Here is a 17,363-nt window from a genome sequence, read left to right on the forward strand (position 1 = left end):
AACGTGCAGGTTTGTTACATCTGTATACTTGTGCCATGTTGGTGTGCTGCACCCATCAACTCGTCAGATATTGTAACTTTTAAACAAACTAAATATTTGTAAAGTTTCTCAGTTTTGTAGACACCCTTTGATAACGACATAAGATAGATATAACCTACATAAACAAAAGTCCTTTGAGGTCCTCTAAGTTTAAGAGCATAAGGAGTCCTGTTACTAAAAAGTTTGAGGCAGCACTTTGGGAGGCCGAGGCGGGCAGATCACGAGCTCAGGAGTTCGAGACCAGCCTAGTCAATATAGTGAAATCCCCGTCTCTACTAAAAAAAATACAAAAATTAGCAGGGCTTGGTGGCACGCGCCTATAGCCCCAGCTACCCAGGAAAGCTAAGGCAGGAGACTCGCTTGAACCCGGGAGGCAAAGGTTGCAGCACTGAGCGGAGATCGTGCCACTGCATTCCGGCCTGGGCGACAGAGTGAGATTCCGTCTCAAAAATAAATAAAATAAAATAAAATAAAACAAACAAAAGTTTGAGGATCACTGTCTTATAATGTTCCAGGTAAGAGTTAAGTATGTATCCTAAAGAAAAATCACCTTCTCAGTGAAGTCTTCCCAAACCTCCCCAGGAAGAGTAGGCATTTTGTTTCATAGCTCTCAAAGAAAATTAGAGTACCTTACACCAATGCTGTCATTTGCAAATTTGCCAGTTCCTTCACCCTTATTAAATAATGAATTCTCCATGCTTTCAATTTGTTTACCCAGTGAATAGATTTTATGTTTCAGACGGTATCTGAAACTTTTGATCATATTATAAACACCACCTTAAGAATCACTGAGCCACTCAGACCTTAGACTCTCTCTTCATTAATCCTCTGTATTTAAAGGATTTGTTGATAAATCTAAACCTAATTTCCTTGTTTGATGGAACCCTCGCCAAGTCATTTCTATCCCAGCTTGCCCTGGACACTTCTGGTCCGCGCCGCAGGCCGGGCACTGTGTCCGGGTCCCAAGTTCACTACCGCGTGGCGAGTCTAAGCCGTGGGGAACGACGGATTCATAGCTCGAACTGGGACATAGATCGCAGCCCGCGCTCCTGCAGCCAGGCCCAGTGGGTGACCACCTCCTCCCAAAACGCAGGCTCTCGGGTCCCACTGCAGGCCGCTGAACTAGACGGGCTGGAATGGGGCTCCGGAATGAGCTTCTGGAGAAATCTTTCGGCTTTCCCCGACGTGGCCTCGCACGGCTGACACCCCTTTTTCCTCCGCCCCGCAGCTGGTTGCACCCAGTCCGCAGGATCCGGGAAACCAGGCCAGCTCTAGCCCCGCGCCGGAGTTGGGGAGCACTCGCAGCCGCGCGTGCCCCGCCCCGCCTGAAGCCAGCGACAGGAGTGACTCGCTGCCTCGCCCCACAGCCTCCCGGCCGGCAGCCGCGGAAGTCCCGGCTGCCACTCACCGCAGGGCGGGCAGCGGACGCGCCGCACAGTGGCCGCCCAGGAAGCGTAGGGACCCTCGGAGGAGGCGCGCGGCCATGGCCGGAACACTAGGGGCGGCGGGGCGACGGAGGCGACTCTGCGGCTACTCGGCGACTCGGGGCAGGGCCCCGGGAAGGAGAACGGTCGGCTGAGGCGTCCACGTGTGGTGTCCTCCCAAATAAACGCTCGCACACGCCCTGATAAAGGCGCCGCGCGCGCCCTTCCGGAGCCCCAACAACGCCACAGGCTGGTAGCGAGGCAACACGGCCCTCTTATATGTCAACAATAGGATTTTACAGCGAAACTGCTGCCTTTGCTTGCGGCATTCTTTCTTGTTTATCGAAGCAGTTCTGAGCCTTTTTAGGGTCCCGAAGCGCTTTGAGTAACGGATGAAAGCTATGGAGCCCCCACATACGCCAAATACCTAACCATAAAAATGTACATGAAGTTGGCCGGGTGCAGTGGCTCAGGCCTGTAATCCTAGCACTTTGGGAGGCCAAGCTGGGTGGATCATGAGGTCAGGAGTTCGAGACCACCTTGGCTAACACAGTGAAACTCCTCTAAAATACAAAAAATTAGCCAGGCGTGGTGGCGGGCGCCTGTAGTCCCAGCTACTCGGGAGGTTGAGGCAAGAGAATGGCGTGAACCCGGTAGGCGGAGCTTGCAGTGAGCCGAGATCCTGCCACTGCACTCCAGCCTGGGTGACAGAGCGAGACTCCGTCTCAGGGGGGGGAAAAAAAAAAGTACCTGAAGTTTATTTTGTAACGTTGGAAATTGATTTACTTAAAGTAGGCAACTATTTAAATACTGGTTTCAAAGAATTGTGCCCTTTTCATTTTTTTCTTAAAAAAATTAGTGGCTACCTGCTGAAAAAAATTAAAATATATGTAATATGCAAATAAAAACCGCCACGTTCAGTTTTCCAATAATACTTGACTTGAATTCAGATCTTGCCATTACTTTTTCACTTAAGTCACCAATGGTGTTTAATAATCTACATTTCATTTCAGTGAAGTCTGAGCTCTTGAAATTTTTTTTTTTTTTTTTTTTTTTTGGTAATAGAAAATACCTGAAGATTTTTGAACTCGAAAGAATGTGCACAGTGGATTTCAAAGGAAGTAAAGCAGGAGGTTAAGGCCATTTTACTAATCAAGGACAGTTACTATGGACTTGAAATGGTAGAAGTGAAAAAGAGGCATTTTGCATTGGAAATCAGCAACTAACTAACTGAATGTAGAACATAAAGAGGAAGTTTTAAAAAGAAAGTTTGACCAGGCAGGCAGCTCATGCCTGTAATCCCAGCACTTTGGGAGGCCAAGGCAGGAGAATAGTTTGAGGTTCTAAGTTCAAAACCAGCTTGGACAACACAGGGAGACCCTATCTTTATAAAATAAATAAAAAGAAATATTTAATTATATTATAAACAATTAGAAGAATGTGAATATTTTTAGTTGGCAGAGGCTCGAGCACAAACCTCCATCAGTCTCGCTAGAATTCTGGACTTATGACCTACCATCCCTACTCTACCATCTGTAGTGTGTGACAGGGGATGCTGGCTCATGGGACCAAACAAAGGCAGGATAGGTAGGAAAGGAAGTAGCCATGTCCTCTAAAAGCAGTGGCTGTGACAACCGAACCTTCAACACAAGAAGCCCCAGCATTTGCACTGTAGTAAGCTCATTCAAGCAAAAGTATCTCCAGTGGAGAATGTCCCCTGTAGAGAGCATGAGCCTTTTGATTGACCTGTCCTCAGACTGACCCTTTTACTCATTATAATAGTAAAAAACACACCCCGGGATGGAGATTTAAGATGCTAATAAGACATGAGATGTATGAACAAGCATGTAAAGCTACTGCACATGTGCACCCAGAAGACCATCCAGAACATGCTTACTAATGACACTTCTTCTCACCCCTTTATGAAAAATCATGTAAGACTCCCATAAAGGGAGTTTCCCCAGTAACAGTCAACCTTGTCCCATCCTCACCAGAAGCCTTCTCTGAATCATCTTTCAGGGTATACTGTCTATTCTGCACCTAACCCTCAGAATATTCTTTCTCCATTGCAATAAATCCTTCCATACTGAATCTCCTTTGCTGCCTGTCTCTTGTTTAAATTCTCTTAAACTACAAAGACCAGAATGGAGGTTTCACAACAGTTGTTAACAAAACTCTTGGTCTTTCAAGGTGATAATTAGCTGATCAAGTAACCTACCAGTGTAGGGGCAATAAGGGACCTGTAAAGGAGGATACAAAACTATTTTTCTCTCTCTTCATACTCAATACACTCCACTTCAGCAACCAAAATATGTGGGATTTTTTTCCTCCACATAACAAGAAATTTTCCAGAGGACACCAACTTGATGCCCTATAATTCAATTAAATTCAATCCTGATGCACTTACCTGGAGTAGTGTCAGATTCCACAAGCTAAAGGCTCCATTACACAAGACTACCCCCACTTAAGCCAATGGCAAGTCCCAGGTTGTGCCCCCTACTTCTGACCAACCAGCTATGAATTAGGGTTCCCACAACGCTTTCTCTGTGTGTTCCATAATTTTCCAAGATGGCTCACAGAACTCAGGGAAACACTTTACTATGTTTGCCAGTTTATTATAAAGGATCTAACTGAGGAATAGCCATATGGAAGAGATGCATAAAGGAGGGTACCGGGTGGGGGTGGGAGGAGTGGGGACTGCGAAGCCTCCAAGTTCATAAAATCTCGTTTTTAGAGAGCTTCATGTCCACCTCCTCTGCTTTTCTGGAGATTGGTGGGTGAGGCTGTAAATTCCAACCCTCTAATCTTCTAACCTCTTAATATTCTGATGACCAGCCTTAGTCTGGGCTAGCTAGGGGCCCACCCTAAGTCACCTCATTAGCATAAACTCAAGTGTTAGGACCTGGGCTCATTATAAGTAACTAAAGACATTTCTATCATTCAGGAAATTTCGAGAGTTTTACGAACTCTGTAACAGGAACCAGGAACAAAGACCAAATATATTTCATATTATACCACAGAACCCTTCTCCTGCATGGTCTTGCTGAGCCTCTAAAAAATGAGGATGATAATAAAAACTACTTTAGTGCGCCTAAGTATGTTCTGACAGTCACTATCAGCAACAGCACCTGTTGAATCAGAATTCCCGATGATGAGGTAGAGGATTCTGTGTTATTAACAAGTCTCACAGATGACTCATGTACACTAAAGTGTGAGAAGTGTGGACCACTTCTAAAGTTGCTTTCAGTGACTAACAAGATATTTCATGTAAATGCACAGCACTGGGCTTGGCACATAACACTCAGAAAATGTTAGCTGTTTCTGTTCTTCTCCACTTACATACTCACAAGCCTTCCTTGTCTTTTCAGGTGATGGTCACTTTTAACAATGGCCTTTTATAATCAATTAGGGAAAAATCAGGTTTTCTGTTTGTGTTTTTGTTTTTTCTAATTCAAATACTGGCTTTAGGCTAGGCACCATGACTCACACCTGTAATTCCAGCACTTTGGGAGGCCAAGGGTGGTTGGGGTGGGGGGGGCGGATCACTTGAGGTCAGGAATTCGAGACCAGCCTGGCCAACATGGTGAAACCCTGTCTTTACTAAAATCACAAAAATTAGCCAGGTGTGGTGGCATGCACCTGTAATCCCAGGTACTCCAGAGGCTGAGGAACAAGAATCATTTGACACCTGAAGGCAGAGGTTGCAGTGAGCCGAGATGGTGCCACTGCATTCCATCCTGGGTGACAGAGAAGACTGTCTGAAAACAAAAAACATACAAACAAAAACAAACGAAACAAATAACTGACTTTAATCGTGATTTTTCAGATCAAGAGTGCTAAAGCAGAACTGTAGGGGAAATAAATTGGACACCCCAGACTTTGTGATGCTCCTCAAATCAAATTATGTTGGTAGCCATGTTTCTAGCCTGTGAGTAGGGTCAGGGGTGCCCATGTAGATGACAGAGGCAAGATTCTTCTACAGGCTTTAAGAATTGCTGCCAATGTCCTTAGGAAATACATGAAAGATTCCCCAAGTCTCCTCATTTTAGAGGAAGTACAGTCCATCCTCAGAATCCACAGGTTCCACATCCAAGGATTCAACCAATCTTGGATCAAAAATTCTCCGACGTCAGCCTCCCAAAGTCCTGGGATTATAGGCGTGAGCCACCACACCCAGCCTGCTTTTAGGTTTTTCAATGGCAGAATTGGTATATTGTTGGGGTGGCCAGACCCAATACCAGCTCGTGGGGGTGATGAAGTCTGGCAGAGTCAAAGGATTGAGAAAAGACAGTTTGAGAGAGAGAAGTGGGACCAGGGGCCATTGTAATCATGGAGGCTGCGAAGGCTGAGCTCTGGAAGCCCATGCTATTTATTGGTAATCCAACAGAGAAACAAGTGGTGAGAACATGAGGGTCAAAAGGGCAAGCACATGATCTACAGCTGTGACGGTATAGCTTTATATGGAACATGTTCTGCTACTTGAGATAATGGGAATAGAAGCCTAGGAGGGCTAGAAGCAAGGAGCCAGCAAGTCTAGACACATTCCAGAAGACATGTCAGTCATGCAAGCCCTGCCTCAGCTTTCTTCCCAACCCTCAGCTTTTTTCCCAACATGCCCCACTTCTCTTTTTTGTAAAAGAGAAGGTATCATTATTAGTATATTCATTACTAGCTATCATTCTTACTAGAGTCGCTCTGGTTTGAATGCTTCCCATATATCTCCCCTTTTCCTTTTACAAGACCCTTAGTCCTAGGGGTTGCAGAAGGATGAAGGTCCGTCTTCTATAACTTCCTCATGCTGAATAGGGGTGATGATATTCCTGCCTAGCTATTAGGGTCTCTTGTATTCGTGGTAGAGAGGAGCTGAGTCAGAAAGCATTGGTCCATTAAGCATTGTGACTCCGGTCTGTGTTTGTTCCATCTTCGCATTCAGATTTAACTGGCTCATGGCTTGTACTGGGGGAACCCAGTCCATGGTTGGGATCCATGGGTCCCTCTAGTCTCCTGTTCTGTGGTCGTACACATCTTGAGGGCATCCACATGGTTCATTCATCTCCTGCAAAAACACAAGCATACCCCTCACCCCCACAGTAGTAAATCTACTGGAACAGAACAAAAATTTTTGTGACTGTAGCCAGGAGGCCACTGATAATGAGAAACAGGCCCCTTCTAACAGAAGGCACGGGGAAAGCAAATAGAGTCTTTTCAAACCTTCAATTCGCACTGTACAGGTGGGTCTACTAGATGCTATGGCTCATGATAGATCCTCAGATGTTTGGTAGGCACCCCCACAGGCACCTGATTGTCTTCTGGAGAGACACAAGCAAATCCTCTTCCCCATGTAATTATTTTTCCTTTTTCCTAGCTCTTTGTGTGTTCATCCCTCCACCATATATCTTGTCCAGTCTTTTTATTTTCCTTTTGCCCTGTCAGGTGTTGTTCCACTGCAGTTATGGGTTGATCTTTTTGCCAATTAAAAAAATTTAATGTTAATAAAGCTAGATGCAGTTGCATATGTGGTGTTTTATATTCCTGGTCTCCTGCCTTCTGCTTTTGTATTTGAGTTTTTAAAGTATGATTAGCTCTTTCCACTATTGCCTGTCCTTTCCTTGGGAGTTGTATGGAATACCCATAGTATGGGCAATATTCCATTGCTGCAAAAATGTAGCAATGGCTTTACTACAGTATCCTGGGCCATTACTAGTCTTGATTTTTTCTGGAATTCCCATAACAGAAAAGCAAGATAAAAGATGTCTTTTAACATGAACTGTATCTTCCCCTGCTTGACATGTGGCCCAGATAAAATTTGAATAGGTATCTACTGAAGCATGGACAAAAGACAATTTTACAAAAGCAGGAATATGCGTTACATCCATCGGCCAGATGGAATTCGGAGATAAACCTCTAGGGTTAACTCCTATTCCTTGATGTGGCTAATGCAGAACTTGACAGGCAGAACAGTGTTGCACAATTTAGCTTGTTTCCATGATATACCATGTCTTCTTCTAAGGCCTACAGCATTAAGATGGGTTAAAGAATGAAATGTTTGTGCATCAGCAAAAGTTGCAGACACCAATGCATCTGCCCTTTGATTAAGTTTAAAGGGCCAGGGAGGTCAGTATGTGCTCTCATATGAGTGATATAGAAAGGTGAGTGCCTTTGTTTTACTGCTTGTGGTAAAGAATGAAATTAAAAAAAATAAGTTGTTCATCAGTCACATTTCGAATTAAGGCAGATTCAATACTTTGTGTGGCTTCCACTACATAGGCTGAATCGGAAACAATGTTTACTGACTGTTTACACGTTTTTAACACTGTTATCATAGCCATAAGTTCAGCCTTTTGAGCAGAAGCAAAGTCAGTTTGCAAAACTTGTTAAGGTCCTACAAATAGGCTTTTCCATTACTAGATCCATCACTAAAAACAGTAATGGCCCCTTTAATAGGGGTTTTTTGAGTAATAGAAGAAAATATCCAGGATGCTAATTTTAGAAACTGAAATATCTTAGATTTAGGATAATGATTATCAAGAATGCCAATAAAACCTGCCAAATTAACTTGCCATTCTTGAGAATTAACATAGGCTTGTTGAATTTGTTGATTAGTTAATAGAACTATGTGGCTTAACAAACTTAACTGCATTTAAGCAAAACAGAAGAGTCTTGTTCCAACAGAAACTCCAGAGCTCTGTGGGTCTCTCTTCTCTTGTAAGAAGTTCCTTTTGTTATTGCCATCTTCACTTTGCTTGAAATTTCAAGCAAATTATGAATACATGACCAAATGTTTTGTATCGGAGAAGCTTTGAGCACCATTTAAATCTCATTCCTTCCCTTTTTTTTTTTTTTTTCAAATGGCATCAGCTTTTTCAGCTCTCTTACTTTTTTCCTTAAGTTGCATTTATTCCTAAAGTAGGTGGGGCATTTCCTAGTAAGCATACTTTAAGATGGAGGCCATTTGGTTCCTGGAAGAATAGGCAGCCCCACGTTGGGCGCCAGATATTGGAGGAACCAGCCCCTAATTTTAATAATTAAAATAAAGAAATATTTAAATTTCTTTTCCATTTTCCCTAAGTGTCAGACCGAAAAATAAAGAAACATTTTAATTTCTTTTCCATTTTCCCTAAGTGTCAGCCAGTCTGAGAAATAAAGAGAAAGAGTACAAAAGAAATAAATTTTACAGCTGGGTCTCCGGGGGTGATATCATATGTCAGCAGATTCCGTGATGCCCCCTGAGCCACAAAACCAGCAAGTTTTTATTATGGATTTCAAAAGGAGAGGGGTGTACGAATAGGGTGCGGGTCACAGAGATCACACGCTTCAAGGGCAATAAAATATAACAAGGTGAATGGGCAGGGCAAGGTCTCAAGGCCAGGGCGAAATTACTGATGAGGTTCCCTGTCCTGCTGTGCACGTATTGTCATTGATAAACATCATAACAGGAGACAGGATACAAGAGCAGAGAACCAGTCTGACTAGAATTTCGCCAGGCTGGAATTTCCCAATCTTAACAAGCCTGGGGGCACTGTAGGAGACCAGGGCGTATTTCATCCCTTATCTACAACTGCATGGGACAGACACTCCGAGAGTGGCCATTTTAGAGGCCTCCCCCCTGGGAGTGCATTCTTTTCCCAGGGCTGTTCCTTGCTAAGAAAAAGAATTCAGTGATATTTCTCTTATTTGCTTTTGCAAGAAGAGAAATACGACTCTGTTCCACCAGGCCCTGCAGGCAGTCAGACTTTATAGTTATCTCCCTTGTTCCCTGAAAATTGCTGTTATCCTGGTCCTTTCCTAGGTGCCCCAATTTCATATTGTTCAAACACACATGCTCTACAAACTATTTTTGCAGATACCACAATCATCACAGGATCCTGAGGTGACATACATCCTCAGCATAGGAAGATGACAGGATTGAGAGATTAAAGAATGGCATAGGAAATTATGAGTATTGATTGGGGAAGTGATAAATGTCCATGAAATCTTCACAATTTATGTTCAGAGATTACAGTAAAGACAGGCGTAAGAAATTATAGAGATATTAATTTGGGGAACAAATAAATGTCCATGAAATCTTCACAATTTATATTCTTCTGCTGTGGCTTCAGCCAGTCCCTCTGTTCGGGGTCCCTGACTTCCCGCAACAGAACTATAATCTGATTTGGATCATATCCCATTAGCTTTGTTGTGCGCAGCCTCACTTGTCCTACTAGCACAGCAATTTGACCTAACTACATAGTGAATGTTTTGGGTGTATTGTGAAGTAGAAAGAGCCACTCAACCAGTTCATCCGGTTGAACTATAACTCCTGTAGTTGAATGCTTAGTAGGAAAAACTAAAAACTGTAAGGGCTGTATCAGATGAATTCATTCTACTTGTGCTTGCTGAATTTTTTCCTCAATTAAAGTTCATCCAATGCTTCTTTGGACAGTGGGGCATTTACTGTTAAGGGTAGAATCACCTTGTAAAGTAGAAAAGAGATGAGACATAGCATAGGTAGGAATGCCTAAAGTTGGATGAATCTAATTGTTGTCTCCTAATAATTTTTGAAAGCCATTTAAGGTTTTTAAATTATCTCTTTGAATTTGAACCTTTTGAGGCTTAATAGCACTTTGCTCTACCTTCATTCCTAGATATTAAAAGGGAGTGGAAGTTTGGACTTTATTGGGGGCTATAATCAACACTGCCACATTTACAGCTTGTTCTGTTGGTAGCACATCATCGATTCTTCCCTAGTTTTAGCTGCACACAAAATATCATTCGTGTAATGGATAATATAACATTTTAAAAACTGTTCTCTAACTGGCTTAATAGCTTTCCCAACATAAGTTTGGCAAATAGTTGGGCTATTCAGCATGCCTTGTGGTACTACTTTCCAATGGTATCTGTATGCTGGTTCTTTATTATTTATGGAGGGAACAGTAAAAGCAAATTTTTCATAATCTTGGTCAGCTAAGGGAATGGTAAAAAAGCAATCCTTTAGATCTATCACTAGGAGAGGCCAGTATTTTGGGATCATTTTTGGGTAAGGTAACCCTGGTTGTAGCACTCCCATGGGTTGAATTACAGCATTAACAGCCCTTAAATCTGTTAACATTCTCCATTTCCCTGATTTTTTCTTAATAACAAATACAGGAGAATTCCAAGGAGGAGAAAGTAGGCTCTATATGACCCTTTTGCAACAGTTTCTGTACCAGTTCTTTTAAAGCCCCCAGTTTTTCCTATTTCAGTGGCCATTGCTCCACCCAAACCATTTTGGCAGTTAGCCAAACAAGAGGAATGGGAGCTGGAGGCTCAACAATGGCTGCTTCTAAAAATGACACCCCAATCGGGTCTGATCTATTTGTCCTTTTAATTCTAAAGGTTCCGATTGGCCATTTTTATCTTTTCCTAGTCCTTTTCCCAGGCAATATCCCATATTTCTTATCATTTGTCTACTATTACTACTACATTGATCCATAGGAATATATAGGAATACATAGGAATTGATCCATAGGAATAGATATTTCAGCATCTCATTGTTGCAATAAGTCTCTACTCCATAAATTAACAGCCTAAATTGTCCCTTCCTGGCCATCCAGCCCTTCACATGGTAAAATCAAGAAACTTTGAAAAACTTCCAAGGTAGCTCCTACTCCAACAATACCAATGGATGCTTTTTGCTTAGGCCAATGCTGGGGCCATAATGGCTCCAATGGGGCCAATTCTGGGGCAATAAGAGACATCAGCTCCAGTGTCAAGTAGTCCTTCAAAATCTTTTCCCTGAATAGTTACTGTGCAAATAGGTCTTTTGTCAGACACTTAATTAACCCAATATACAGACTTTCCTGCTGGATTAGTACTACCAAAGCCTCTTGTTCTTTTCACTGTGCTGCTTCCTAGTTTTATGTAAGGTAACAGCAACAACTGAGCAATTCTCTCTGCTGGGGAGGCAGACCAGAGTTGAGGAACTAATGACTTATTGAATTTCCCCAGTATAATCACAATCAATTATTCCCATATGCAGAGTGACACCTTTCAAATTTAGACTAGACTTTCCAAGTTATAAACCAACTGTTCCTGAGGGTAAGGGTCCCCTAACCCCCGTAGGGATCTTTTTTGGTGGCTCTCTGGGAAGCAAGGAGATGGGAATTGTGCTGCAGAGGTCTACAACAGTACTGCCTGCTGTGGCAGGGGACAATTGTACATTTGTAAGGACACTGGCTGTGCCAGATATGCCTCAGTTTGTTGAGCGGTTCAAGGCAGGCCCCTCTTCCCATTTCCCGAGAGAGTCTGTCCATCTTTGCTAATTTTAGAATGACACTGACTTGCCCAGTGATTGCTGTTTTCACAATGGGGGCATACACCAGGGTTTTTCTGTTGTTTGAAGGTAGTAGCTTTCACCTTTGGCTTCCTTTTATGCATTCCTTTTTTTGTGTGTCCAAATTGCCCACAATTGAAGCAAGAGCCTGAGAAATGGGGCATATTCTTTCTAACTTTTAATCCAGCCCTAGCCTGAGCTTAAAGAGCAGCCTTATGTAAGTTACCTCCAATGCCATCACAAGCCTTAATATATTCAGCTAAATGAGTCTTCCCTCTCAGGGGTCTAATAGCAGTTTGACACTCTGCATTAGCATTATCATATGCAAGAAGCTGTATTACAACATCCTGAGCTGTGTGTTATAGCTTTACACACAGCCTCTTGGAGCCAAGCAATAAAATCAATATATGATTCTTTAGGTCACTGTCGGACAGAACTGAAGGAAGGATATTTTTTCCCTGTAACATTTATCCTTTTCCATGCCTGTAAGCATCCAGAGCACAGCTGAGCAATGGCAACATCCTCCATTACTGCTTGATTTACTAGTCGACCCCAATCAGGTCTGACTCCCATTAACTGTTCAAAGGAAACAGGTACAGGTGGTTGTGCTCGTGTATGTTCCCTTGCCTGAATTTGAGCTTCGTCAGCCCACCAGGTTTTAAACTGCAAGTACTGAGATAGAGTGAGAACAGATTTTGTTAAAGTATCCCAATCATATGGTATTAATCTATTATCAAGAGAAACATTTTTTAATAGTTTGCACAAAAGGAGCATTTGGCCCATATTGACCAATGGCTTGCTTGAATTCCTTTAACAGCTTAAAAGGAAAGGTAGTCCAGTTAGCTATATTCTGTCCTCCCTGTTGGATTATAGTTATGGGAAATTGCCATGCTTCAAGGTCTCCCTCAGTTCTAGCCTTTTGAACAGAATTTTGTATAGTACCACCAATTGCTCCAGGTTTTAATGTTGCAACTACAGGAGCAACGTTTTGTAGCTAACCCATCTTCTCACCCATTAAGGGGAGAGAGAAGAGTTGACCTTTCACTTAGTTCAGCAAGTGGAGCCGACATACTTTTTTCGGTATCCCTTTCTTTAATTTCCCCCGTTTCCTGTTCCTCACATTCAGAATCTGAATTTAGTTCTTTACACTCATCCTCCTCTTCCTCATCTGAATCTGCCTCATCATCTGTTTGAAATGCCTCAAGAGCTACTTTTATTAGTGCCCACATTGACCAAACCGAGACTGGAATTTTTGCTCCATCTTTACATGCTTTTTAAAAAAAATCTGCCAATTCTCTCCCATTCATCCAATTCCATAGTCCTTTGTTCCGGGAACCATGGGCAACATTGCTTTACTGCATTAGAGAGTGAAAACAAATTCTGAGTACTAACTTTCACTCCCCCTTTTCGTAATAAATGCCTTAAGAAATTTAAGTAAGCAGAATGTCTGCTTTCACTTTGTCCCATTGTTACTCTGGTTCTTCTGAGCACTCAGCTTTCCCACCGAGCTTCTTTTAGACCTCCTCTGGTGTCCTTTGACAATGCGTCCTCCACTTTCGCATGCTCTGGTGTTCCTTCACTGGGGTCTTTGCCACACCATGTTGAGCAACCAGGAATGTTGGGGTGGCCAGACCCCACACCAGGTTGTGGGGGACGAAGTCTGGCGGAGTCAAAGGATTGAGAAAAGACAGTTTGAGAGACAGAAGTGGGACCGGGGGGCCATCACAATCATGGAGACTGTGAAGGCCCCAAGCTCTGGGAGCCCATGCTATTTATTGGTAATCCAACAGAGAAACAGGTGGTGAGAATGTGGGGCTCAAAAGGGCAGTTGCATGATCTACAGCTGTGATGGTTTAGCATTTATATGAAATGTGTTGTGCTACTTGAGAAAATGGGAATAGGAGACTAGGAGGGCTAGAAGCAAGGAGCCAGCAAGTCTAGACACATTCCAGAGGACATTATGTCAGTCATGCAAGCCCTGCCTCAGTTTTCTTCCCAACCCTCAGCTATTTTCCCAACAGTATATAAATAATGTGATGTCTCTTTCAATACAGGTGACTCTGATGCTAGTTTGTTCCATTAATGGCAAAGTTAATTTGAATCACATTTGGTTAACACAATGTTTATCAGTTTTTGTCTACTATGTTTCCTTTTGTGAAATAAGAACAAGTATGTTTATGAATATAGAATTAGCTGTGTTAAATGAAACGAAAAGTCAAGCAAAGTACCCAGATAGTTTAGGCGAATCACCCAGGATTTCATGAACCCTTTGAGCCATTTATGTTTCCCTTGAGGGATATTTCACATCTTTTACCTGAGAGTTCTACAGGGCATGCTTTTATTAGTTGAAATGTCAGTGAGGGTGAGAGTAAGTGTTCAACAGATGTAGTTGAACTTGGACCTTTAAGACTGAACAGAACGGAGAGAAAAAGCAAGACACTAGAAGAGGGCAGAAAAAAATTAAGAAAGGCTTATAGGGAGGAAGAAAAGAGGAAGGATGATAAGGAAATGAGTCTAATTGGAAGGTGTTTATTGAAAAGAAGTAGGAAATCAGGTTCAGTAGGTAGGTAAGGCAGTGTGCTATAGGGTTTAGTGTACAGATTTAGGTATGAGATTACCTGGATTTGACTTCTGGTTCTGCCTTTTGCCAGTTGTCTACAGTCATTGTGGGGATTATGTATATTGATTGCTTGTGAAAGGTACAGCACAGGTGTTGGCTTCATTGTAATTATTCAATTATTTTTGGCTAGTCTTTTTATTACTATTGACTATCAAACCGAAAAATTTAGATTTGATGTGGGAGGAGATTAAAAAGTCCCCAAGGCTAAGGACAGCAAAATGTATTTATTAATTAATTTATTCATTCTCTTTTTCAATAAATACTAAGTTCCTCCTAATGTTGAGGGTATGACATTGTACATGATAAAATTCCTGCTTTCAAAGAGTTTGAAATAAAGTTAGGAAGATAAGACTAGTGTAAGATGATTTAAAATGCAAGACAGCGTGTGTCTTGTGTTGTGGCCAAATCCCAGGGTTGGATAAGGGTTACCAATGTTAGCTTTAAGTCTCTACTTTGTTCATGTCTTTCAATAGCTTGTTCTTTCCATTTTAGAGAAAGCAAGAGAGAAAATGTCAAAGTCCCCTTTACTAATACCATTTAAGAAAATACTGCCCTTGGTATCCTTTGACCCAGAGTTCATAATCAATACTGGGGACTTTAAAAACTAATACCAAATAGGTTAATGTGCAAAAGAGTTTTGTCTAGCTTCTAAAACTGAGTAATAATTTTGGCTAACTGTACTGGTCTAGGATAAGCAATTGTTAGAAATGTCAGACTTTTATCTTTTCTACCTTTTGGAGATTAGAGCATTCATTCTTCAAGGGAGAGCATAAAATTTCAGATAATTAAGATATAGAAAGGTTGTCCAAATACTTGGAGGCTTTAATAGTCATTTAGCTATAAAGATGACTATGTACTGTGATGGAGTCACATGTCAGACAGCAGGAAAGTTCATGAATGTGGAGCCAAGAAGTCCATCAAAGTTAAGAGATTATCTCAAAAATTAAAGCAGAAGCAAAGGAAGGCTGGGCAAGGTCAAGGCTCAGCTGGAATTTACCAAATGTCTGGAGACTACTCTGGCTGGCCTGAATTTTCTGAAGGCTCCTTTATACACAGGTTGATTTGAACAGGCCAGCTACTAAGAGGCATGGATTTGGTAGGTACAGCATAAATTCTCTCAACCTCCATTTACTCACCTGTAAATGAAGAATAACAATATCTATGTCATAGGGTTGTTGGGAAGATTTTTCAGATAATGGAGGTCAGGTGGTTGGCACAAAGACAGGAATACAATAAACATTCAATAAATGGTGGTTATTGTTGTCATCATTGAGAAATACTCATGTTTTGTAGTACACAAAAGAAAGAGCAAATCCTTAAAAAAAACCCTCTCGTTTGTGTATTCCAATGCCTATTCAATTAGAAGGCAAATGTTCAAGGAAAGGAACTGCTTATGCTTTTCCTCTGACATCGGGTAGTAAATGTCATGGGCTACATGGTCCTTTCTAAAACCCATGAAAATGCCAGCTTCTTTAATCCAAATAACTACCTGTATCTGCATCTGTATCTGCTGGTATCTGTACCTGCCTGTTTATAAATGTATAAAAAGTGAGTGATTTGTATGTCTTAAAATCCTTAGGAATCATCTGTCATTTTTGTAATGGCTCACTTACCCATTTGTACCCACTCATCAAATATTTCTGAGTATTTAGCACACATAAGACTCCCCTTGCACATCCTTTGTACTTGTGGGGATACACAGACACATAAGAGATAGTCCCCACCATCAAGAAACTATTTCATCTGTGCTTCATTAGCAGTTTGTAAATATCTCTATAACTGTGCCTTTTGCATCAGCTTATAATGTCTATGCCCATTTCTCTCCCAAGACGGCAAGCTCTTAAGGGCAAAAACCAGGTCATATTCATCTTTGTATCCATAGAACTCAATAAATGTGTGCTTCTGTGTGTGCCTGATTGACGGAATCAATCTGGATGGGGAATAAAGTAAACACACAAAAAATTCACTCTGCAAATCAAATTTTTAAGATGATCATATGAAAAAAGTTACATTATGTTCAGAGGATTTTACCAGATGCAAATGACATATATGGCAGGGTCAAGGCCACGTGGTCACCAAGCATTTCTTTCTCCTCCTGAGCATAAAGGAAGACTATATTCTTTAGACCCCTCACATCTAGATGGAGCCAAGGGAGTCCAGGTGTGATCACATGATGAGTTATAGCCTATGGCACATAGGTCAAAAGAACATAGGCCACTTCCAGGCCTGGCCACTAAAGTCTCCCTTTAGATTTCAGATCTGCTCACTCTTGCTTTCTTGGCATCAAGTCCAGGGGAAGAGATTCTCTTTCCAGGCTCAGAATTGAGTTTATTTTCAGAGGACATGATTAACATGTACGGCTCTAAAATCATCACAGTCACAAACTTTCAGCTGTAAGAATATAGCAACCCCATTATATCCGTTACCTTTTGCTGCAGTAATGCTGCATAACCCCAAATCACAGAAGTTCAATGGACTACAGTGATAAGCATGTATTGCTCACATGCCTAAGTCTGCTGGGATTTTGCTAGGAAGGCTCTGGTTCTTCTCATTGCCTTCTCATGGGGTGGCAGGAACACAAAATAATAATCAGTAACATGTAAAGCTTCTTGAGGCCTTGGTTCACTTTCACCTAACTCTATTGGCCAAAGAGAATCAAATATGTTGGAGACATAAATTCCAACTTTATGGGAGGAACTTTGTACCCAACCTATTTAGTTACAATGTTCGAGTTAGTAGGGGGATTTAATAACTTGAGAAAATTTAATAACTTGAGAAAATTATAAATAATTGCCAGGATGTAAAGAAATGTAGTTTTTGCTTAGAAGGCCTATTTCTTGCATGAAATTTTGAATTCTGATCTCTCATTTACCTACTGAAAGCTTTCATTCAACTGTGAGTGAATATTGCAGTCTCCTGAGGAACATTTTTTAAATACCTGCTCCCACATCTGATTTTGTGAATTAGTGACTGGAAGGCAGAGTCCTGG

At 41.8% G+C, this 17,363-nt stretch overlaps 1 protein-coding gene across 2 annotated transcripts in view; it reads right to left on the reverse strand.

Moving 5' to 3' along the window:
- LOC105481134 (acyl-CoA dehydrogenase long chain) overlaps positions 1-1,732 on the reverse strand; it is a 49,703-nt gene extending 47,971 nt beyond the window's left edge. The window contains exon 1 of one of the 2 annotated variants that reach the window (XM_011740465.2): positions 1,448-1,732. In XM_011740465.2, the coding sequence (XP_011738767.1) occupies positions 1,448-1,524 (77 nt within the window). In that variant the 5' untranslated portion in view covers positions 1,525-1,732. Of the gene's footprint in view, positions 1-668; positions 1,351-1,447 lie in introns of those variants that run through there. The other variant, XM_011740464.3, reaches the window with a different exon arrangement.
- Positions 1,733-17,363: the final 15,631 nt, after the last annotated feature.

The sequence above is a fragment of the Macaca nemestrina genome, chromosome 11 (genome assembly GCF_043159975.1).
Source record: "Macaca nemestrina isolate mMacNem1 chromosome 11, mMacNem.hap1, whole genome shotgun sequence".
Lineage (NCBI taxonomy): Eukaryota > Metazoa > Chordata > Mammalia > Primates > Cercopithecidae > Macaca > Macaca nemestrina.